Here is a 25,423-nt window from a genome sequence, read left to right on the forward strand (position 1 = left end):
GTGTGTGTGTGTGTCTGTGCCTGTGTGTGTCTCAGTCTGTGTGGGTTTTCACGTCGGTGTGTGCATGTGTGTGTGCATAAGTGTGAGTATGTGTTGCTGTGTGTGTGTCTGTGTTTGTGTGTGTGCGTCTGTGTGTATGTGTGTGTGTGTGTCTGTGTGTGAGTGTACACCTGTGTGTGTGTCTGTGTGTGAGTGTATGTCTCTGTGTAAGTGCATGTCTGTGTGTGTATGTCTATGTGTGTGTGTATGTGTGTGTGTGTGTCTGTGTGTGAGTGTATGTCTCTGTGTAAGTGCATGTCTGTGTGTGTATGTCTATGTGTGTGTGTATGTGTGTGTGTGTGTCTGTGTGTGAGTGTATGTCTCTGTGTAAGTGCATGTCTGTGTGTGTATGTCTATGTGTGTGTGTATGTGTGTGTGTGTGTCTGTGTGTGAGTGTATGTCTCTGTGTAAGTGCATGTCTGTGTGTGTATGTCTATGTGTGTGTGTATGTGTGTGTGTGTGTCTGTGTGTGAGTGTATGTCTCTGTGTAAGTGCATGTCTGTGTGTGTATGTCTATGTGTGTGTGTATGTGTGTGTGTGTGTCTGTGTGTGAGTGTATGTCTCTGTGTAAGTGCATGTCTGTGTGTGTATGTCTATGTGTGTGTGTATGTGTGTGTGTGTGTCTGTGTGTGAGTGTATGTCTCTGTGTAAGTGCATGTCTGTGTGTGTATGTCTGTGTGTCTGTATGTGTGTGTGGTCTGTGGTCTGTGTACAGTAATATGTTCAGCAGACATATCCTCTTTGGCTACTTGCCTCAGATCATTTTGCTTTCCTTGCTCTCTGAAGAAAGCACACATACCATTCCAAGCAATAAGCACAATTAAACCTTTGGGAATGATAATAGCATTGCTCTCCTTGCTATTCAAAATCTCCATGTGTAGATATATTGATCTAACATATGGTGGAAATATTACATTCTATGACTAATGGAGCACTTATCAATCATGCAAATGCTACCCACCCTCATGAAACCCACACTTCCGCAAGCCTCCCTATTAATTCCACAGTTGCCCGAGGGTAAGAATGGAGTCCAATTCCTGCCATCCATTGGGAAAATGTTTACCTGGCCAATGGAATCAAAGTGGCAGTCCTTAGAGCCAGTGAAATTACAGGCAACCTGCTCCTATTGGTCCCCTCATGCAGTTCCACCACTGGGGCTTTTCACCTCCAGTGGGACGGCCTGTCACCATGAGGAGATAGGAAACAAATTTAAAACGTGAAAGGGCTCACGAATAGGCATTTTATCAGGTTCTCAGCAAACTGTCAATGATGGACAGATTCCTTGCAGGTTAGAGAGGCCCCCAGCTGATTGCAAGCAGTTTACTCACGCTAGACTGGTGCAGGAGGTGGAGAGGTTTTATTTTCATTCAGAGACTGGGGGTGCCTGTGATCAAGAAAGGCAACCCCCACTCCAACCCTTGTGATTAGGTTGGAAGAATTTCCCTTTCATTTTTAAAAACATTTTAAAACATTCTTAAGCATTCTTGTGTAGGATCCAGGATCCCTGCATAACCCAGCAGTGGCCACCATTCCTGGTGGTGTTGCTGAGCTGTTGGCCTTCTGATTAAGCTGACAGATGGAATGGATGGTGTGGACATTCCTGCACAGTATGGCAAACATGGTGGCAGCTTCTTCATGAGCTCCAGTGATGGAAGGGAGGTGATGTACTGCTGCACTGAACTGATGTGCGTACTTTCATATTAAATTAAAACAATGGCACACACTGTCAATCCCACTTAGTAGAAAGCATTCCTTCACACCTGACATCGGGAAACTGCCTTGAAAATAACCTCCTGCCATGATATCCAAGATCTGCCTTTCAACTGAAGAGGAAAGGGAGTTAAGACAATATGATTTGGGAACAGGATTATTTAATTTTTCTTTGTCAGTGTACTTATCACTTTGTTCCTATCTCTAACAATTATTAGTTAAACTTTATTCTGTATCTATATTCAGCTCTATATCAAGCCAGACTGATTTGACTTCGAAGTGATTCATTCTTTATGAACAGTACATATCTAGAACAGCTAGTATTTTACTTCACCTCTGTACCTGAACTTCATAAGAATGTTTTTGCTCTATCTTAATGTCTGTTTTAAAGTACTCTGGAACTTCCATAGACCTCGTCATAGTAGTTAATCTTGTGTTGATGTGTCCAGTCATGTACAGACCACTCTTCAGCTTCCCGGCATCAAAAAAGCCATCTGATTTCTATTTAGATACAATCCATCAGGAGTGGCTGGGAACAAAATCGATAATTTGAATTTGAAGCTAAGGCCCTGATTTTCATTCCCAAGTCAGATGTGTGGAGAATTCCTAGCTCCACAAACTCAATATTTCAAAATGGCCGTCCACACTTCCCGTTCTCAGTGTGAGTGTTGGGCTGCTTTGGAAGAAGGGGTGGATAATCAGGAAGACATGCAGATTAATGCCTTATGGGGCAATTGGTGGGACAAGTGGAAAGTGCTAGTATCCCACATCAGGCTCTGTCCAACGTTTAAAAGAAACGAGGTTGTGCACAATCTAAAAATTGGGGGAGATGAGGGATTAATATTCTTTTTACTTTTGTTTTCCTTGTTAGATTCGCTGTTGCTGGTGTCTGATCCTAACCAGTACTTCTGGGTGTGCCAGGGTGTTGTCAAAGTGGATAACATGGACGATGGTGAAGAGTTGGAACTCACTGATGTGCGTACTTTCATATTAAATTAAAACAATGGCACACACTGTCAATCCCACTTAGTAGAAAGCATTCCTTCAAACTGGTGAAAATACTCTAAAGCATTTCACAGGAAATGTTATTAATGTTCATCTGAAAGCAACAGAGGCCATAGGAGCAGTCAGATATTTCTCACTTTTTCCTTACATATTTTCTAATCAACCTGCTCAGAAATGTTATGATGTGCCTCTGGAGCAGGCGTCCTGGCTCAGAGATAGGGACATTACTACTGCACCACAAGATCCTCACCCGACCAGTTTACAGTTTCAAAGCATTGAATCCCATGATGTGATAACTACATTTATGAACTAAGGCAGCTCAGAAAATATGGTTAGATTGGAGTTTTTAAAAAAAATTATTGAAGTTCTAAGGAAATGAGATCCTCAGTACACTATTTTTAGTACACTGATGAAGATTCCTGCATTACATTGTTATGTGTACTATTTAAGAAATATTTCAATAGATGGATTCCCCCAAGATATATTTTTACTGTCATTTATTATAGACATCAGTGAACGCATGAAAGTAGATCCAGTATTACAACAACAATGCATTTATATGGTGTCTTTAACAAACTAAAACGCCCCATGGTGCTAACAAAGAAAAAGATAGCAGAAGGTATGCATTCAAGTCTGAGAACTGAAGCTCCATTTCTGTAGAAGGAGGGAAAATTCTGAGAAATTCTTGTCAATCTGTAAGGTACTGAAAGGCCAAGCAGATCATTTAACTTACTATTTACATAGATACCACAAATTAGGAATAAGGCCACTTTTCCCAAACAGTTCATTTTACTATCTGTTGTAATCACTGTGCTTCCTTTCATATTCTTAACCAGTCTCACCACCGAACCCATCTGGTCTTAAATGCTGCCTTAGTTTCAATCTTAATTAGTAATTCTGGAAATGATTCTATAGCCTGCAATGCTCCATATGAAAATGCTTATATTGTACTCTGATCTAAATTTCCTACATTTGAGTTTGTATTGTGACCAATGAAACAGCCATTCAATACTCCACAATGACTAATATTCTCACAGGGAAAGGACCTAGATTGAGTGTTAGTTAAGATCAGCATTTGAGTTATACTTCAGTGCTCCCATCCCAGTGAACTGGGCAATGATGGAGAATGGGAGGAGTAAAGGCGGTGAGTCCTCAACAGTCTTAAGTGCACTTCTTCAGTTTTCCATTTGTTTATTGTGGCTGAAAATTCTGCCAATATGGTCTTGCATTGCCTGCTTCATGTAAATACCAGCAACAGGTGAAGCCCTGGGAAGCTGCCTTTTGCCCTGCTGATTACCAATGCCTTCAGCAACCACGAGAACTTACAGCAGTTGGTTAGCAAGCATTTCAGGGAATTGTTTTTAACTCATTGATGGGCTGTGAGCCTTGTTTCCAGGACCAGCATTTATTGCTTATCCTTAATTGCCTTTGAGAAGGTGGTGGTGGCCACTAATAATGGCAATGGTATTAGTGACCTTTTAGCTCCCAGTGAGGGCCCAGGAGTGGGTTTGTGTGCCTTCGAACTGACCAGCGAAGATCTTGGCACACACTGAAGCTTTCAGTCACATCAGAGCTGAGTCGTTCAGGCTCTTATGTCCATTGGAAGAATGTTCCTCCCTTTTCCAATACTATAGAGGACTTCTCAGTGCAGCGGTGTCATACTTTACTTAAACGTGTAACTGGTTCCTTTTAAGTGAACATGTGAAGTAGGACTAGGCCATTCAGCCCCCTTGAGTTTGCTCTGCTATTTAATGAGATCATGGCTGATTTAACTGGATCCTCAAATTCACATTCTTGCTTACCTCAGTAACCTTTTACCTCAAATTTCACCAAGACTCTGGCCACCTCTGCTATAAAAAAATTTGCTTTGCCTCCCTACCTTTTAGGAAGAGAGTTCCAAAAGCCCATGAGAAAAAACTCATCACATCTCTGTTTAAATGTGAGACCCCTCATTTTTTAAACAGTGATCTCTAATTCTAGGTTCTCCCATTGAGGAAATATAATCTCTACATCCACCCTGTCAGGACCCCTCAGTCAAGTCACTTGCAATTGCCCACCTATTCTAGGTATTAGGCAATCAAACTCTGAACTGCTTTCAACACGTGCTTACTTACATAATGTGACCAATTTATTATATAGTACTCCAAATCTGGTCTCACCAGTACCTTGTATAACTGAAGCATAACTTTGGTCTTCAATTCCTCTTGTGATAAGTTCTGACATTCTATTAGCTTTCCTGCTTTTTATCCTTGCTGTAACTGCACACCTTCATGCACTAGGACACTCAGATCCCTCTGCAGCTTAGAGCTCTGTAATCTCTTTCGATAATATTCTTCTTTTTCATTCTTCCTATCAAAATGGACAGTTTCACATTTTTCCACAAAATACTTCACTTGCCAGATCTTTGCCAACTCTATCAATACTTTTTATGTGACTTCCTTATGACCTCTTCAGAGCTAATTTTCCTATCTATCTTTATGTCAGTGGCAAATTTCATCCCTTCATCCAAGTTAGTCATAGTCATAGAGGTGTGCAGCATTGAAACAGACCCTCCGGTCCAACTTGTCCATGCCGACCAGATATCCCAACCCAATCCAATCACCTGATGAAGGAGCGTTGCTCCGAAAGCTGGTGTGCTTCAAATTTAACCTGTTGGACTATAACCTGGTATTGTGTGATTTTTAACTTTGTACAATCCAATCCTGTTTGCCAGCACTTGGCCCATATCCCTCTAAACTCTTTCTAGATGCCTTTTAAATGCTATTTACATTAATTGTGAACATTTGAGATCCCAGCACCAATCCCTGTGGCACACGACTTGTTACATCCCACCAACCAGAAAATGATCCTTTTATGCCTATTCTCTGCTTTCTGTTACCCAGTCTATCCATGCCAAATGCTACCCTCAACACCAAGAGGTTTTACTTCCTGCAATAGCCTTTGAAGTAACACTTTCTCAAATGCCTTCTGAAAATTTAAGTGCAGTACATCCAATGGTTTTCTTGCATCTATCACAGTTATTTATTCCTCAAAGAGTTCCAATGCTTCAATTTCCTTTTCACAAAATCATGTTGACTCTTCCTGATTACCTTGAACTTACCGAAGTGTCTTGCTATAACACCTTCTAATATTTTTTCTATGATGAATGTTAAGCTAACTAGACTGTAATCTCTTGCTTTCTGACTCCCTCTCCCATTGATTGTAAAGAGCTCAGTGTAAGATTCTCCTGAAGCAGTAATGAAGTACAAACAGCAAACTGGGCAAGAGGCAAATAGTATAGGTAAGAAATCAGTGTTGAGGTCCATTTTAATTTGGCAAACTCTGGATTACTTTAGCTCAAATACTAGTCCTAACACTGTAAAGGACAGTCTAATAATTCTGTTTTTTAGATCAGAATTGCTTTTGTTTAGATAATCTTTTTTTCTTTCTAAGTTAAAATTAGACAGCACACAAAACAATCAATTAAAATCACATTCAATGCTTAATCACCAGGTCGCCTTTGACGTACTGGGCTTCAGTGCTGAAGAAAAGCTCAATATCTACAAATTAACTGGAGCCATTATGCATTTTGGTAACATGAAGTTCAAGCAGAAACCAAGAGAGGAACAGGCAGAAGTTGACACACCTGAAGGTACAATTCCTACTTTAAATTTCAGTTTCACAATCACACGCAATAACCTCCTAACTGCCCAAAGTCTGTCCAGCTCTTCCAAAGCACAGGTCAGGAGTGTGATAGAATACTCTCCACTTGTGGAAAATAACTAAGGTTATCTCAGATTACAAGCAGATATTGATCAATTGGTCCAATGGGCTAAAAACTGGCAGCTGGAGTTTAATTTGGATAAATGTGAGGTATTGCATTTTGGGTAAAATAAACAAAGCCAAGACTCATACGAATAAAAGTAGGGCCTTCGGTAGTGTTGTGGAACAGAGAGACCTAGGGGTTCAGGTCGATAATTCTTTGAAGTTTGCATCATATAAAGATAGGATGGTTAAGAAGGCATTTAGCATATTGCTCTCATTGCTCAGATCCTTGAGTATAGGACTTGGGATGTCATGTTGAAGTTGTAGAGGTTGTTGGTGAGGCTTCTTCTGGAGCATTGTGTCCAGTTTTGGTTGTCCTGCTATGGGAAGGATATTATTAAACTGAAGAGGGTTCAGAAAAGATTTACCAGGATGTTGCCAGGAATAGAAGGTTTGAGTGATCGGGGAAGCTGGATAGACTGGGAACTTTTCACTGACACATAGGAGGCTGATCGGTGATCTTATAGAGGTTTATGATATGATGAGGGATATAGATAAAGTGAATGGCAAGTTTCTTTTCTCCAGAGTGGGGAATTTCAAGATTAGGGGGTATATTTTGTAAGGAGAGAGTCAAAAGATTTGAAAAATACATTAGGAGCAACCTTTTTACACAGACAATGGTTTGTGCATTGAATAAACTTTCAGAGGAAGCGGTGGATGCAGGTATAGTTGTAATGTTTACAAGACATTTGGACAAAAATATGACTAAGAAAGGTTTGGAGGGAAATGGGTCGAGCACAGGTAGGTGGAATTAGTTTAATTTAGAATTATGTTTGGCATGGACTGGTTGGACCAAAGAGTCGTCTTCCATGCTGTATGAATCGATGACTCTATAACTGAATATAACATGAATGGAAAGTTCCCAACAGGTCAAATGCAAACAGCATCCAAAAATGCACCATCCAGACTGCACACCCTGCTATTATAGTCACTTCCCAAAGGAGGCAGTGATTGACCAGTTGACAGGATAAGTAGTTTATAATGTGCTGATCAGACCCTGGGCAAGGTTCCCAAATTTGTTACAGTTCCACATGGGATACTCCAAACATTTAATGTCCTTGTGAAGAAGGATGAACTTATTCTATACACAAACCACTGTCTGTGTAAAAAGGTTGCTCCTAATGTATTTTTTAAATCATTTGCCTCTCTCCTTAAAAATATGGCCCCTAATCTTGAAATTCCCCACTCTGGGGAAAAGAAACTTACCATTCACTTTATCAATATCCCTCATTATATCATAAACCTCTATAAGATCACCGATCAACATCCTATATGCCAGTGAAAAAGGTCTAGCCTATCCAGCCTCTCCCAATCACTCAAACCCTCTATTCCTGGCAACATCCTGGTAAATGTTTTCTGAACCCTCTTCAGCTTAATAATATCCTTCCCATAGCAGGACAACCAAAACTGGACACAGTGCTCCAGAAGACGCCTCATCATTCTTTATTCACCTGCTCTCTTAATTGGTTGCAACAAGGTTCATTTAAAAAGGATTCCTTCTCTTGAAGATACTTTCTCCCAGACCACCTGAATTTATGGTTTAAAATGAGCCACTTTAACCAGACTTCCTTGAATACATGAAAAGAGTGTGTTTATTAATTACTGAACCTGATAAGAATTAGTAACACAATACATGTACTCACAAATTAGAAGTAAGAGATGAATCCAAAAAGATAAAAGTTCAAAAATACGCAAATATATTGATCGGTCTTTGAATTGTTCACAAAGAACCATTAGTTAAAGGTTATAGTTTCTGCAGCGGAGGTCGCCAGGAGAATTGATGTTGATAGTTGAATAGTAGGTTTTCGAGATTCTTGGTTTTATAGGCTCATTGATGTTCCTTTGTCCTGATTTCATTTTTTTAAACTGGTTTGTGGCATTCAGAGAGAGATGGAACCTTTACCTGCAATACAGGTCATTCTGCTGTAACACGTGTTTCATTAATGCAAATTTGCTGCAACGCAATTGTTGACTTGGGGACACTGTTTCTAAAGCGTGAACTTTTGAAACATGTGTTGGCTGTAATGCAATTAAAGCACTGTTTCTAAAGCGCGATTTTTCTACAACACGGGTTTGCAGAAGAATGCAACTATTGCATTACGGAAGAACTATGTGTACCGGAATATAGAGTCATAGAGATGCACGGCATGGAGACAAGTCCTACAACCAAACCCATTCAAGACGACCAGATTTCATAAACTGAACTAGTCCCATTTGTTTGTGTTTGGCCCATACTCTTTTAACCCTTTCCTTATCCATGCACCTATCCAAATGCCTTCTAAATGCTGTCATTATACTCAACTCTTCCACTACCTCTGTCAGCTCATTACATGCACTCACCAACCCTATGCTTGAAAATGTTACCCCTTAGGTTCCTTTTAAATCTTTCCCTTTCACCCTGAATCGATGCCCTCTAGTTTTCTACTCACCCATAGATCTTGGCTATTCATCCTATCTATGCCCCTAATGATTTTATAAGGTCATCCCTCAGCCTCAGGCGCTCCAGGGAAAATAGTCTCCTTATAACTCAAATCCTCAGTCTCAGTAAAATCTTTGTCAATCTATTTTTGTACCCTTCCCAGTTTGCTAACATCTTTCTGATAGCAGGGCAACCAGAATTGTACATAGTACTCTAAATGTGGCCTCACCAATGTCCTGTACAGTTGCAACACAATGTCCCAACTCCTATATTCTGCATTCTGACTGATGAAGGCAAGTGTATGAAATACCCTGGCGACCTGCGATGCCACTTTCAAGAAACTCTGTTACCCCAAGATCTCTCTGTTCCACAACATATCTGGGGGATGGTTCTTCAACATGTGAACACTCAAACCCAGGTTCATACATGCAAAAGAATAAAGTCACACTAGTATGGCCCAAATGAGTTTAAACTGGCTTTTTAACACTTATCCTTATGTTTTCTTCAAAGTAAACATAAAATGTACCTGCAGTTTGGGACACAGTCCACAGGGAGTGCATGGTTTGCGTTGAGCAGGGTGTTGACAGCCCCCATTATCTTTATTGTTACAGGATATCACTGTCCAATCCTTTGACACTTCAGATTTCATTGATCCCAAACAGAATGTTTACCAGCAAACAACTGAATTCACACTTCCAGTTATTTTGTCTCTGTGACTGTCCTTTCTTCTTTTAAAAAAATTGGAATTAAGGGCTAAAAATGTCTGCAGCATTCTGAGATTCTGAGCTATCATGATAACAAGAACAAATACACCAAGATAAAGTACATTTGAAAAGCACCTAATCCCATCAATAATTTTGGAAAAAATTTGACTTTAGGCAGTAGGAAATCACCAACCGTTGTGCATCATTCCCTACTTTTTTTTCTGTTGGAAGTGATTTTCCACAGGGGTCATTGAAGATCAATCAGTAGCAGGAACCAGAGTTGACTTTCCTGTCCCTTATATATAATGGACTCCTGATTCAATGTTGTCAATTCTATGGCACAAAGTCAAATTGGCTCCAAAATCTTTGTAACCTAATCTGTTTATACAATGGTTTGTGTTCATACAAACCTAACATGTGGTTTCTACAGTACCACTTCAAAATGAATTTTTTTTCAGATTCCCTACAGTGTGGAAACAGGCCCTTCGGCCCAACCAGTCTACACTGACCTTCCGAAGAGTAACCCACTCAGACCCATTTCCCTCTGACTAATGTACCTAACACTATGGACGATTTAACATGGCCAATTCACCTGACCTGCACATCATTGGAATGTGGGAGAAAGCCAGAGCACACGGAGGGACCCACACGGACACGAGGAGAAGGTGCAAACTCCACACAGTTACCCAAGGCTGGGATCAAACCTGGATCCTTGGCGCTGTGAGGCAGCAGTGCTAACCACTGTGCCACCATTGTTACCTGTTAACAGAAGTTAAAAATCACACAACACCAGGTTATAGTCCAACAGGTTTATTAGAAGTACTAGCTTTTGGAGTGCTGCTGCATCATCAGGTAGCTATGGAGCAGGATCATAAGACATAGAATTTATAGCAAAAGATTACAGTGTCATGCTATTGAAACGATATATTGAACAAACTTAGATTGTTGTTAAGTCTTTCATCTTTTAGAATGGGTTGCAGGTTTTGGTTCATTAATATGTAAATCCCAGTTCTGGGAACCAGAATTTCATTTTAAGTTTGTCCACCTCAGTCCAACACTGGCATTTCCACATCATGGCTGTAAATAGACCTCTTGCTGTTTTGCATTGGAATTCAGTCATTGCTTTAATTCAACCAGCTTTAAAGTGGAAATGTAAACTGTTCAAAATTCAAACCCATATGAATAAAGCTGTTTCTATTGTTTTCATGTAATTTTCACTCCAATTTCCCATTTCCAGTGGCTGACAAAGTCGCACACTTGATGTCTCTCAATTCGGGTGAACTACAGAAGGGCATCACCAGGCCAAGAGTAAAGGTCGGCAATGAGTTTGTGCAGAAGAGTCAAAATATAGACCAAGTAAGCACTGATATTGAATTTCATTTTCATCCTATACTCTTCAATCGTTTTTGCTATTTTGAAGATCTGTACAATGTTGCCCACTTTTGCAATTCTTTCACGCCAAAGGGCTTTCACCCTTGTAGAGTCACAGCTTACAGACCCTAAACAATCCCCAGTACCTCACTAAAGAGAACCTTCTTCTTGTGTGAGCCAAGGCTACAGCGTGAACAAAGAATTTGACCAGAGGGAGCATGGAACACAAGTTAGAGTTGTAACTTGTGTCCCATGCTCTCTCTGGTCAAATTCTTTGTGCATGCTGTAGCCTTGGCTCACACAAGAAGAAGGTTCTCTTTAGTTGTAACTTGTGTGCTGTAAGTTGTAAACTGGAGTTACAGTTAAATAAACTCTATTAGTTTCTCATCTCAGCTATTCCTGCCTGAGAAACCACTCACACATCATCTTGAACCTCAGAATAGTAGTCATGATGACAAGAATGATTTTGTTGAAAGGTGGTTATAACTTTGTGTTTTTCCAGTGCTACAATGCGATTGGAGCCCTGGCAAAGGCTGTTTATGACAAAATGTTCAAGTGGATGGTTGCAAGAATTAACAAGACCTTGGACACGAAGTTACAGCGTCAGTACTTCATTGGAGTGCTGGATATTGCTGGCTTTGAGATCTTTGAGGTAAAGAATCCATAAATATGCAATTTATAAAATTCTTGTGGATGATAAAGTAATATTTGACAATTTGGGCTTTGAAAAGATGAGGGATTGACAGATAAAAGATTATTTTTTAAATTTATTTTTAATTTTTTAAAAATTCTAAGTAAACTTTGCATTCTAACTACGTGGGATGTTCATTCTAGCTGTGAGAATTATTGCTTAATCTGCCAATGAATTAGAGACCAGCCATAGGATTAGGAAAGGAATCTCATTCTCAATCTCTACCATTCTTATCCTTTCACAGTTCAACAGCTTTGAGCAACTTTGCATCAACTTCACCAATGAGAAACTGCAACAGTTTTTCAATCACCACATGTTCGTCCTGGAACAGGAAGAATATAAGAAAGAAGGGATTCATTGGGAGTTTATTGACTTTGGTATGGATCTACAAGCTTGTATTGAGCTGCTGGAAAAGGTAAATCTGTCAAAATAAATTCACAAAAGCCCATCAAAAGAAAAATCATATTACATCACCCAATGCAGCTTGGTGTCATGTTTGTTTCATAATGCTCTGCTGAAGTGTTTTGGGATGTTTCATGACATGAAAGGTATTATATCAATGTAAATTGTGATTGTTGGATGTTGGAAATCTGAAAGAAAACAGTAAAGTTTTGGTTAGGGAGAACAGGGGTTATGACCCAGAAGGAGCATGCTTTCCTCACTATTGAGGCATTTGCCATTTAACAAATCTCATAACAATTTCACCTTTTTGAATAAGATTTCCAACTAGCAGCAAACTAAAGGTAGTTTTTGCTTGTAATCTTATCCCTATTCAGAGTTTGATTCAGATGGCACAGCAATCTTTATATTACTGCTGTCACGAATATGTTAGATTGATAGGGATGGCACATTTTCAATTTATTACAGTGACATTGTTTCTGCTGTTTGTTTCCAGCCCATGGGCATCTTCTCCATCCTAGAAGAGCAATGTGTTTTCCCCAAGGCCACTGATGACACCTTCAAGGCTGCCTTGTATGACAACCATCTGGGCAAGTCCAATAATTTCCTGAAACCGAAAGGTGGCAAAGGCAAATCTCAAGCCACCTTTGAGATTATTCACTATGCTGGCACGGTAAGCATTAGACACTTCAGGAAGTGCAGACACTCATCTGAAATTCCAAAAAGGATATGGGTCCAGAGACAGTGAGCCGAGAGGGAGGAATTGAATATAATTAGGCAATGTTGGTGGAGGACCAGAATCCGCCCTTTTTTTGGGAACGAATGCCTGGGTTCTAAAGCCCACTTCCACATTTCTACACCCGTCACTGATTGAAACCCTTCAGTGGTCAATTGATGACTACTTGAGGGTCTAGTCCTTTCTGGGCTGCCATTATTTCAGCTCAAGCTGGGATGAGAAACACTTGGCCAACCAACTGGGTAACCAGTTCAGAAAGGCTGTCAGTTTTCAGGTAGTGGATGATTTGTGAATGATTGAGGGACTGGACATAGTGCAAAGGGAGGGCTGCTGACCGTCACCTCTTACCCCAGTTTCCAATACCCCTGCTCCTCTCCCGGATACCTGTACCCGACAAGATGCACACCACACCCATTATTTTTGGTGGCGGTGGGATGGTTTTGGTTACAAAGGGAACTGATAGCTGGAACTGATAGCTGGGAAGCAAGCTGATTGTGAATCTGCTCCTTAGTGAGTTGGAAACTAACGTAGGGCAAAGTGATTCAACCACAGCCCACTTCACAATCCAGCCACTGAGTATTCACAGGCACCCACCTCAGTCACAACTGCATGTGAGGAACTGGTCATTTACAGAATGGAAAATTATTCCTGCCGCATCCATGCTTGAGGTAAATCCAGGTATTGCACACAGTTTGTTAAACCTCATTAAACCTGGTTAAAGAAAATTCCACAATAAAGACATTCCTGACCATGGACTGGACATTTTCCAACCCTGACACAAGAAGCCATTAATCATGATGATACCAAGTGCTCTTTCTTTTTAGGGTTGCTTGTGGAAAAGAAGGAACAGTCCTACACTCTTGGACACTGCATGAAAACAGTGGTGTTCTCCTTGCCCCATGGTTACCCCCGCCTTGCACTGCTCCTACTCCCAACTAGAAGGCCCTTTCGAACCCTTTAGCTGAGCAGTGGTAAAGCCCAGTTCTTTCAAACCTTCAGTCTCCCAAGTTTCCCTGAAAAACCACCTGCCAGTACCATTTCCTACTCATTTCACACAGAAGACCACTTGGAGCCCACAGAGATTAGGCTCAGGGTCTAAACTCTCCCAGTCCTCAAACTGCAGACATTCAGACACTTTGCCATCAAATGTGGTCCTTAATTGCCTGCAGGGCTTCCAGTTCCAGTGAAGGTTGCTGTTTGTGTCAATATGTTAACAGCTGTTTCTCCTCCTTAGGTTGGCTACAACACTCACGGTTGGCTGGAAAAGAACAAGGATCCCTTGAATGAAACTGTAGTGGGTCTTTTCCAGAAATCTAGCCAGGCTCTGCTACCTGTTCTCTTCAAAGAAGAGGAGGGGACAGGTGAGTGATGGCAAACAAAAGGACATGTGTGGAATGAGTCACGGAAAGTGTGCAAAGGATGAAGACCAGTGCCATCAAGTGTTGAGAAGAGAGTAGTACAAGTACAAAATACGTTTTTTAAGTTTATTGTCCAACTTGGTAAATGCTTCAGTGCTAATAGATTTTTTATTAAGCCTCTATAAAGCAACTTCATATGTCTTTCTCAATTGTAATCTCCATATAAACTCAATTTGTAAATCCGAAGCATTGAATGCTTTCTGACAGTAAGTGAATGAAGCAGTGGCACTCATTCACAAAAGCACAGCCAGTGATTAAAGTGGGGAAGAGAAACTCAAAAGCTGAAAGTATAGACAGTATTTAAGCTAGACTTAAGCATTCCAGACACCTGATATACCATCTGTGCTTGTGTATGGAGGTACTTATTAGTATGGAGCTCTGTCTTGTTTATAGAACAGTGGCTCAGTGGTTAGCACTTCTGCCTCATGGGGCCTGGGTTCAATTCCATCTTTGGGTGAGTGTCTGTGTGGAGTTTGCACATTCTCCCCATGTTTGAGTGGGATTCCTCTGGGTGCTCCGGTTTCTTCTCCTATTCCAAAGATATCCAGTGGATTGTCCAATCTAAGCTGCCCTTCGTGTCCAGGGATGTGTGGGCTAAATGGATTAATCATGGAGATGCAGGGTCACAGGGATAGGTTTGGGGACTGGGTCAGAGTGGGATGCTCTTCAGAGGGTTGGTGTGGAATCGATGGGCCGAATGGCCTGCTTCCACACTGTAGTGATTCTGTGATTCTATAATTGTGAAAGCTTCTTCTTTATTGAAGGCAACTGTTTAATTGAGCAAATCATCTCTTTGCAGCTACCACTAAGAAGCAAAAGAAAGGCTCATCTTTCCAGACAGTTTCTGCCTTCTACAGGGTAAGACCATCACACAGATTCCCCAAGCAAACCACTGTCACCTTCTCTCTCTTCCTCCTTCAATATTATTTAGTCTTCATTCCATTTTGCACTTTGCTGCTCACCTTTTGACTCCCCGTTTGCTCATTTGTTTCCTTCACATTTTAAACACTAGTTATTGCCTTTACCTCCTTGTAATTCTCCAGTCCTGTTTCTTGCCTTGCCTGATTTCACTTCATTGCAGCAAATCTTTACGGTGCCATTTCTTGACCTCGCAGGAACAATTGAACAAGCTGATGACCACCCTGCGCAGCACAGCTCCCCACTTTGTCCGATGCATTGTGCCCAATGAAAACAAACAGTCAGGTGAGTCCCATCTTCTACAAAACCACAACCTCACTAACATGCTGCATTGTGAGGGGGGTGTGGATACAGTTGAAGAAAGGATCAATCCAGAAGAGCATTTCTTTTTCTCATAAGCAGCTAAATTTAGACATTGGCTCAGCTAAATGGACCATTTACAATAATATACTTCACAGAACTAAACCATTCAGTTCAGATGCTCTGTGCCAGGGTTTGCACTCAGCACAAACCTTCTCTCACTTCTTCTCATCCTAGCCACATTAATATATCCTTCTATTCCTTTCTTGCTCATGTTTTATCCAGTTACTCTTTTATTGTTTCAATGCTTTGTGTCTCATTGACTTCTTGAGTTCTCCTTCTCATTGACTCCTTGAGCTCCGTATTTAGCACTGTTGCCTCACAGCGCCAGGGATCCAGGTTCATTTCTATTCTCGGGCAGAATTCTCCCCATGTCTGCTTGGGTTTACTCCTAGAGTCCAATGACGTGCAGGTTAAATGAATTGGCCATGCTAAATTCCACATTAGTCAAGATTAACTGTGGCTCGGGAATTCTGTGGAATAGAAGTGAATGGGAATTGATTTTCCAGGTTGGGAATGAATGAAAGTGGTGTACATTCAATTCCTTTAAATGCTGGTCCACCTCCAGATGAAGTCCCGTTAATCATACTGTGTGCATTTTGCTCTAGGTGTGTGTGATGCTGGCCTGATCCTTCATCAGCTGGCCTGTAATGGTGTGCTGGAGGGGATTCGTATCTGCAGGAAGGGTTTCCCCAACAGACTGCAATATCCTGAGTTTAAACAGAGGCAAGTCTATCCAGTCGTCCTACGTGCAATCACATGACCAACATTATTGTTTAGGGCTTTTTAGCATATTGACACAACTAATTATATTCACAGAAGATAGAGAATAGAATAGAATCCCTACAGAGAATAGAATCCCCACAGTGTGGATTAGGCCCAAGATAAATTGACACCTTCTACTTATTATAGTATAGAGATCAAGACATTGCTTTTATCTCCCACGTGAGATTTAAAATGCCCCAAAGTGCTTCAAATGAGCATGATCAAGTATAACATTGGGCACAGGAAGAAGAAGTGTTAGGACGTATAACCAAAAACTTCAACAACAAACTGGCTTTCAAATGAAGACTGAGAGAGAGGTGAGGAGGCAGAGGGTTTCAGAAGAAGAATTCCAGAGTTTATTTGAAATCACAGTTATCAATGGCAGAGCATTGAAAATCAAAACATGCAAGAAATTAGAATTGGAATAGTACAGCGATCTCGCATAGTTGTAGGGTTGGATGAGCTTATTGAGAGAAGGAGAAGCGAGGCTATGGGGGAGATTCCAAAACGAGGATAAAAATTTTAAATTTGAGGCACTGTTAAACTGAGAGCTCCTGTAGCTCAGCAAGGCCAGAGATGATGGATGAACAGATTGTGATACAGCAAGCAGAATTCTTGTTGAGTTCAAATTTACAGACAGAATAATGGGAGACTAACCAGAAATGGTATGGTTGAATCCACTGACATGTATAAGGGTTTCAACTGCAGATGCGCTGAGGCATGAACTATTACAGACAGTATCACAGAGGGAGAAATTGGTCGTCTTAGTGATGTAGTGGATGTGTGCAGCTCTGAATCATTTAAGGTGCCAGAGTTGTGAATAATCTGATTCAGACTTTGAAAATGGCCAGGGAGAGGGATGAGGTCAGTGGCTGTGCATCAGAGTTTTTGTGCTTTAAAATCTATTTCTGTGTCTAATTTAACAAAAACCCAGAAAAGTTCGGAAGCTGCAAACATAATATCTTCAGTCCTGCATTAGGTTTGTATAATTCAATTTATTTCTTTTGCCTAGGTATCACATCTTGAACCCTAATGTCATCCCCAAGGGTTTTGTTGATAACAAGAAAGCTTCAGAATTGGTCCTTGGTTCCATTGGTCTCGATAATAATGAGTACAAGATTGGACACACAAAGGTAATGGTCCTTCAAACAGAACACTCTTGAATTCTAAATTTACACAAAGTTCATTGTAGAAAGGAGGGTTTTGCAGTTTGGTTTTTGTATGAATGATGACAATTTTCACACTGCATTTAATTTAATTTTATACTAACATTTGATAAAACACTTTGCCCTAAGATCCAATAGCTATTTTGAGCACCATTTGGTTGCCCTGCATTGATTATAACTACCTGAGAAGTTTTCCAGTGATTTTCTGGTAACTCTGTCATTGATCCTAAAATATAGGAAGTTTAAATTCCTGCCATACATTTAGCTTGCTTAAAGGAACTGAAGCCATAGATAATGTGAAACTGCTTTCTTTGCTGGAGCAGTCCAAGTTACAATCGAGTCATGGAGTTGAACAGTGTGGAAACAGACCCTTCGGTACAAGTTGTCTGTACAAGGGGGTATAATCTTAAACTTAGAGCTTGGTTGAATGGTGGTGATATGTTTCTTCATATGAAGTTTAGTGGAAATCCAGAAATCATTCCTCAAAAAAGCTATTGAAGCTGAGAGTCAATTGGAAATTGAAAAATGGAGACAGATAATATTTTGTTTGGTGAGGAAAAAGTGAGGACTGCAGATGCTGGAGATCAGAGCTGAAAATGTGTTGCTGGAAAAGCGCAGCAAGTCAGGCAGCATCCAAGGAACAGGAGAATCGACATTTCGGGCATAAGCCCTTCTTCAGGAATGAGGAAAGTGTGTCCAGCAGGCTAAGATAAAAGGTAGGGAGGAGGGACTTGGGGGAGGGGTGTTGGAAATGCGATAGGTGGAAGGAGGTCAAGGTGAGGGTGATAGGCCAGAGTGGGGTGGGGGCAGAGAGGTCAGGAAGAAGATTGCAGGTTAGGAAGGCGTGCTGAGTTCGAGAGATTTGACTGAGACAAGGTGGGGGGAGGGGAAATGAGGAAACCACAGATTACTGTATAGAACTGTGGGTGGCAAATGAAGTTAACACACACATCAACAATTATCTCATTTCATGAAGGAACAAGGTTGAGAGGTTGAAAGTTATCCTTCTGTTCCTCTGTTCATTTCAACCTTAGCTGCCTTCTGCCAAATCAATTTACCCCAGATTCACATTAGATCAGAAACAGGGTAAGAAATGTGAATTCACTGAAATTTAGAATGTATTTCTTTAGTAAAGGTTGCAGTGAGCTTTAGTGCTGACTGCTGTGTTTAAATGCTGAGGTTTTATCAATGTTAGATATGGGGATAGACCAAAATCTTCCATTAGTGTTTGTTACATGATTCACATCTCTTACTTGTACTTCACAGGTATTCTTCCGTGCTGGTGTTCTGGCTAAACTAGAGGACTTCCGTGATGAGCGACTGGCAAAGATTATGACAATGATTCAGTGTCGTTCCCGTGGGATGCTGATGCGCATAGAATTCAAAAAGATGCTGGAGAGAAGGTGAGACACTACATTCAGTTAAACTTCATGCATGAATCCTACATTTATGACGTACTGTGAATAATCTTGAAGGAATGTGTCTCATGGAGCCATATTTTGAATTATTTTGTGATGGGGATGTGGGCATTGCTGGCAAGGCCAGAATCTGTTGCCAATCCCACAATGCCCTTGAACTAATTGGCTTGCAGGGCTATTTCAGAAAGTCAGTCACACTGCTGTGAGTCTGGAGTCAGGTGTTTGCAACAATCATGGCAATTTTGTGGTCTCCATTACAGCAACTAGTTTTCAATTCCAGATGTAGTAATTGAATTCATTTACCAGCTCCCATGGTGGGATTTGAACTTACCTGAGGCTCTGAATTACTAATCCAGTAACCGCAATGCCACTATCTCCTGTTAACTACAGAAGCACCTATCATTACATGACAAAGAAAGGCCCAGGTCCATCTAATTTGCCTTGTTCATGGTTGTCACTTAGCACAATAATAATTATCTGTTACATCGATTCTTTTTCCACCACAGGCCCAAACATGAGGGAGGAAAGATCCATTGGTATTAAACATTAAGAGCAATCGATCTAAAGTCACTGTTTTCTTCCAAAGCACGCTACACATAGCACTGTATGTGTATATGTATTTGAAATTTACATGTGTAAGCCACATAATTCAAATGTATGTGTGCTAGACACACACCTGTGATATCGACAGTGCACAGCATAGCTTGGAAATTCCTGGCCAGCCTCCTGGAACCAATTAAGGGTGAACAGCAACTTCAGTCTGGTCTTCTTCACCCGCCTCATAACCCAAGCATCAGCATCATTTGCATATTTTGGGTGGGCACACATATGATTAACACACAAATGAATGTCATGTATGACTGAATAAAAATAATGAAAAGTTGATATTGTAATCAATAAAGAGGAGGTGGCTGTTTCTTACCTGTTGCTAAGATGTACCTTTCTTCCTCTCTTATCATTTTCAGAATGGCATTAATTGTTATTCAGCGCAATGTCCGCAAATTCCTGCAACTACGTTATTGGGGCTGGTGGAAGCTTTACACTAAGGTATTTATTACAAAAGCTATGCTATTCCCTACCATCTAATCATCCCATTGTAAGGAGTCTCAAGAGTCACAGAGTCATATAGCATGGAAATACAGTAGACCATTCGGTCCAACCAGTCCATGCCAATCAGAGTCCAAAACTGATCCAGTCCCATCTGCCTGTGCTTGGCCCATATCCCTCCAACTTTCTTATTCATGTCCTTATACAAATATCTTTTAAACGTTGTAACTATACCTGCATCTACGACTTTGTTTGGAAGTTCATTCTACACACGAACCACTCTCTATGTAAAAACGTTGCCTCTCACATCCTTCTTAAATCCTTCTCCTCTCACCTTAAACAGACTTCTGATGTTCTTAGCCTGAGCAGGAGAGACTAGATTTAATTTCTCAGTGAAAGGAAGCTTAGTTTCTGTCAGGAAAGGAGGAAGTAAGAATACTGTCATTTGTTTGAATGCTTCTGGTTTAGGATAGGGATATAGGATACTGCTCCCAAACAGTCACTGATTACCCCTGCTGGAAATGCAGGTGAATTATTGTCAAGTGATAATCAGATCAATTTGGGTTGTGATACTTTCTGAGATGAAGAACTCCTCTGGTGTTAATCTGAAGGATGGAACCTCTTAGTGCAGTTCTTCCTCAGTAGGGCACTGAATGGTCAGGTCAGATTCCATGCTCATGTCTTTGTCCAAGTCCCCTACGTTCTTGTAGATAGCTTCCATATAAAGGACTTTATATATAGAGTCATGCAACGCAGGACAGACCCTTCAGACAGGCTCGTCCATGCTAACCGGTATCCTAAAATGAACCAGTTCCATTTGTCTATATTTGGCCCATATCCCTCTAAACCTTTCCTATTTATACATTCATAATGAAGGGTTTATGCATGAAATATCGATTCTCCTACTGCTTGGATGCTGCCTGATTTTCCAGCACCACACTCTTCAACTCTGATCTCCAACACCTACAGTCCTCACTTTCTCCTTTTCATATATTTATATATGTCTTTTAAATGTTGTAGTTGTACCTGCTTCTGTTGATTAACATGTGTTCTTTGAAATATTTGTTAAAAACGAGACTGTGTTTCTATCTATTTTCTTTGAATGATGTTTAGCTATACTAAAGATGATCTCTTGAAAACGACCTGCCTTCTACATTTTTGGATATCATATTGATGATGTCCTTTTGTTTGTAGGTTAAGCCTTTGTTGAACGTGGCCCGTCAGGAGGATGAAATGAAGCAGAAAGAGGAAGAACTGAGAGCTGCGATGGCTCAGACCAATGATCTCCTTAACCGTGTCAAGGAACTCGAGGAGAAGACAGCAACTCTCTCACAGGAAAAGAATGACCTCTTACTGCAAGTTCAGGCTGTAAGTAATCTGCAACTAAACTAGATCATTACTGTCTTGATATAACAATCGCAAAATTGTTCAGAACTAGCTGATTCTGCTTTAGTATCTGTATAGTGTTAACTTTGTTTTGACTTTTGGCTCAACTAAAAGGGAAAGTGCTGCATTCCTTCAGTCCTGCTCTGAAGTGACAGATTTGGGTTCTCAACACTGAAGTGTAGCCTTCTGACTTGAAGGCATCAATGCTAATCACTGAGCCATGGTTGATAAAGGAAACAGTCATCAGTCATATAGAAGTAGTTTTGAGAAGATGTACTTGACTCATTTCTGGAATGAATGGCTATGAAGAGAGAATGAACAGGTTGGGACTGTACCCATATTAGTTTCGAAGAATAAAGGTAATCTTATTGGAACAATTGGGATCCTGAGGGGTCTAGAGGAGAGAATATTTTCTCTTGTGAAAGATGTTGTGTCAGATGATTAATACTTGAAAGGTTTAACTATCATTATGAAACAAGCTCCACCCATCAGGATATAAATTTCTGGGAAGAGCTAACTATTTATTTTGGTCATGACTTGGAGGTGCTGGTGTTGGACTGGTGTGTACAAAGTTAAAAATCACACAACACTAGATTATAGCCCAACAGGTTGATTTGGAAGCACTAGCTTTCGGGAGTGCTGCTCCCTCATCAGGTGGTTGTGGAATATAAGATCGTAGGACACAGTTTTTTTTGCAAAAGTTTACTTATTTTGGTGGATGTATTCTCATTATCAGTTGCAGTTTCAAAGTGGTAAGTCAACGTAGTTATTTGTAATTTATGCATACTCTTAAATATAATCTTCGGGCTAATGAAGGAGTCATATTACAACTACCATGGAATAGACCTATTCTGCTTATCAAGTCTGAGTCTCACTTGCACTGAAGATTTTGTGTGGTTCTCCTTCCCCACCGGGTATAAGTAATTGTTTAGTAATACAGAATATGTATTGCTGAAAAAAGACATACTTTGTCAAAGATTTTTGTCTTGCACTCATCAGGATCTTGCACAAGAATAAAACTTCAAGTCAAAAATCAAAAACTTATACTGCATGAAAGGAGTGTGCTGTTAAGTTGGCAAGCATTAACCATTTGCCAACCAATCCATAGCCATCTTTCTTGCAGTGTAAATGTTAATTCTCCCCTTGAATTTGTATTCTTGTGAAATGTCCTGAGGAGTGCAAGACAAAAGGCATTGATAAAATGAGCCTTTTCTCAGCAGTGAAATTCAAATGTATCTGGTGGGTACAATCACAGTGGATACCAGCAGAGTTAGAATCTGAAAACATACCAGAGGATACTGGATTTAGGGGACAGGTAAAAATAACAGCTCTCTCTTTTAAAATAGAAATAAGGAGAAATTCATTTCTCTGAGTGATCGCTAATCTGTGGAATTCTCTCCCTCAGAAATCACAGGAGGTTGAGACGTTGAATTTATTTCAAGATGAATTAGATTTTTGATAGGCGAGGGGGTCAAGGGTGTGATGGGCAGACAGGAAGGTAGAGTTGAGGCTACAACAATATCAGCCAGGCCAAGTGGCCTGCTTGGCCTATCTTCCCATGTGGCCTCACCTATCTGCAATTCTGTTTAACTTTAGAAATAAAACACACAAAATGCAGGCATTACAATAAAACTACATGCATCGTTAATTAATAAAGCACTAATTGTACTTGATAATTTTAACAAATATTCAGAGTTGCACTGACACTGCTAATTTAGCACTGAATACAATTTAACAAATGCTTCTTCTATGTCTGAAGGGACACTTTCACTCCATGTCCTGTTACAGGATAACATATTAATCATTAAAAGGTATTCTGTTAAAAGTGATGAAGAGTTTTAAATCAGCAACTTTTCAAATGTGGAATGCCCTGTTTGAAAGGGGTTGCAGAAGCAGTCTCAATGGCAGCTTTCAAATTGCAGGTTATAAAGGAAGAACATACATTTGGGTCCTCTTTGAAAAACTATTTCAAGCAACCAGCACAAACACAGAATGACTGCACGATTCAATGACATTATCAGGTTCAGCAAATGGCTTTAAAACCATCCTCAGAAAATCACCTTAATTTCCCTTACCCTCTTCCACAGGAACAAGAAAACATGGCTGATCTCGAAGAACGTCTGACTCAACTCATGAAGACAAAGATGGAATTTGAAAATCAGATCTCAGATATGAAGGAACGGCTTGAGGAGGAGGAGAACTCCAGCATTAGCCTTGCAAATCACAAGAGAAAGCTTGAGGCAGAATTGTCTGACCTGAAACTGGACCTCGAGGGTCTGGAGACAACACTTGTAAAAACTGAGAAAGAGAAGCAGGTATTGTGAAAATTTACCTGCCTAATTCTTTCCTTTGCAATAAATAAAGCAAAACTAAAGACCTAAAATTTAAACTGTGATGACTTATAAATGCCTACCCATCTCCAACTCATTTAAGACCTTATTTGTGGGCGGCACGGTGGCACAGTGGTTAGCACTGCTGCCTCACAGCGCCAGAGACCCGGGTTCAATTCCCGCCTCAGGCGACTGACTGTGTGGAGTTTGCACGTTCTCCCCGTGTCTGCGTGGGTTTCCTCCGGGTGCTCCGGTTTCCTCCCACAGTCCAAAGATGTGCAGGGGCAGGTGAATTGGCCATACTAAAATTGCCCATAGTGTTAGGTAAGGGGTAAATGTAGGGGTATGGGTGGGTTTCGCTTCGGCGGGTCGGTGTGGACTTGTTGGGCCGAAGGGCCTGTTTCCACACTGTAATCTAATCTAATCTAATCTATTTCCCCCCAATGATCCCCTTTCGGGTTCCACTAACATCCAGGCTATCACTGGACTTGTGTAGGAGGAGGAGCCTTTCTTCACTACTCTCTGCATGTGCTCACTGATCTATCAGCTCTTTTGGGCAGGAGCTTAAGGCATAAGCCAGACCCCGATCTGACAGCTCAGCAAAGTCCAAAACTTGGTGAGAGTCCACCTAAACTGGTGGGTCACCTTCCCACTACCATTCCAGGTTTGCAAGGAACAAGATGGAAATTTCTCTGAATTTATATAACTTACAGAAGAGTTCCTCCTAGGGAACATGGAAATTTTATCTTTCCTATGGGTAGTGCATGAACTCTGGACAGCTAAGAAACCAGGGCCTCCTCACCACCTAACACCCTCAAGACAATCTTTCAAGTTACTACATGAACTTTGTCTCACTGAGTGGCATACAGAGCTGGGACAAAAGATAATACTGTTATAGACCTGCCATAGGTATAGAACTGGGAGACTAATATGACCTTATACAAGCAGACTGGAACTAAACAGCTTCTTATCAATGAGCTCTTCAGGCTTACCAGATTCAAACAGTATGAGGGTCAGGGAAGTCACAGTAACCTCTCAATTGCAGCAAAACAGCAGAGCTGATTGAGTCTTCAACTTTAACCCCAGTTAGGACAACTGAGAATTTGGGGGTTACTGTGCTTGACCCGGACCAAAGCCCAGTTAAAACAATATGCCTGCCAAGAAAATTCCCCAGTCTTAAGTAGCAGTTTGTGTAAGTGCTCACATATACATACAAATACATTTGCCCGTGCAGTTTAATAGTGTCATCAATTTTTCTTAAATCCCACCAGGCTCTCGATAACAAGGTGCGTTCGCTGACCCAAGACCTCAATCAGCGAGATGATACCATCGCTAAGCTGCAAAAGGAGAAAAGAGCCTTGGATGAGCTTCACCAGGTCAGTAGGAGTCTGCAGAACTTCAGCCCTAACCCCGCCATTGCTAACAACCATTTACTGTCTCCTAGTTTCAAGGCATTGTCACTGCTTTGAACTCACTTAGTTTGTGGCGAAATATGGTTCAGTTACTTCACAAATCATTGAGTCATAGAGAGTCACAGCACAGAAACAGACCCTTCGGTCCAATTCATCTATGCCGACCAGATATCCCAACCTAATCTAGTCCGATTTGCCAGCATTTGGCACATATCCCTCTCACCCCTTAAGGTACCCATCCAGATGCCTTTTAAATGTGGTAATTGTCCCAGCCTCCACTATCTCCTCTGGCAGCTCATTCCATACATGCACACACCCTCTGCAT

The 25,423-nt window shown here is 40.8% G+C and overlaps 1 protein-coding gene across 1 annotated transcript in view; it reads left to right on the forward strand.

Annotated features, from left to right (window-relative positions):
• LOC122560537 (myosin-16-like) overlaps nucleotides 1-25,423 on the forward strand; it is a 72,918-nt gene that overhangs the window by 15,566 nt on the left and 31,929 nt on the right. The window contains exons 9-24 of the mRNA XM_043711262.1: nucleotides 2,621-2,724; nucleotides 6,247-6,385; nucleotides 10,919-11,037; nucleotides 11,555-11,704; nucleotides 11,988-12,158; nucleotides 12,639-12,815; nucleotides 14,113-14,239; nucleotides 15,096-15,154; nucleotides 15,412-15,499; nucleotides 16,183-16,300; nucleotides 17,352-17,472; nucleotides 18,772-18,908; nucleotides 19,889-19,970; nucleotides 21,165-21,338; nucleotides 23,444-23,671; nucleotides 24,958-25,062. Coding sequence (XP_043567197.1) covers nucleotides 2,621-2,724; nucleotides 6,247-6,385; nucleotides 10,919-11,037; nucleotides 11,555-11,704; nucleotides 11,988-12,158; nucleotides 12,639-12,815; nucleotides 14,113-14,239; nucleotides 15,096-15,154; nucleotides 15,412-15,499; nucleotides 16,183-16,300; nucleotides 17,352-17,472; nucleotides 18,772-18,908; nucleotides 19,889-19,970; nucleotides 21,165-21,338; nucleotides 23,444-23,671; nucleotides 24,958-25,062 — 2,099 coding nt within the window. The remainder of the gene's footprint in view (nucleotides 1-2,620; nucleotides 2,725-6,246; nucleotides 6,386-10,918; nucleotides 11,038-11,554; nucleotides 11,705-11,987; nucleotides 12,159-12,638; nucleotides 12,816-14,112; nucleotides 14,240-15,095; nucleotides 15,155-15,411; nucleotides 15,500-16,182; nucleotides 16,301-17,351; nucleotides 17,473-18,771; nucleotides 18,909-19,888; nucleotides 19,971-21,164; nucleotides 21,339-23,443; nucleotides 23,672-24,957; nucleotides 25,063-25,423) is intronic.

Source organism: Chiloscyllium plagiosum, chromosome 21 (assembly GCF_004010195.1).
Source record: "Chiloscyllium plagiosum isolate BGI_BamShark_2017 chromosome 21, ASM401019v2, whole genome shotgun sequence".
NCBI lineage: Eukaryota > Metazoa > Chordata > Chondrichthyes > Orectolobiformes > Hemiscylliidae > Chiloscyllium > Chiloscyllium plagiosum.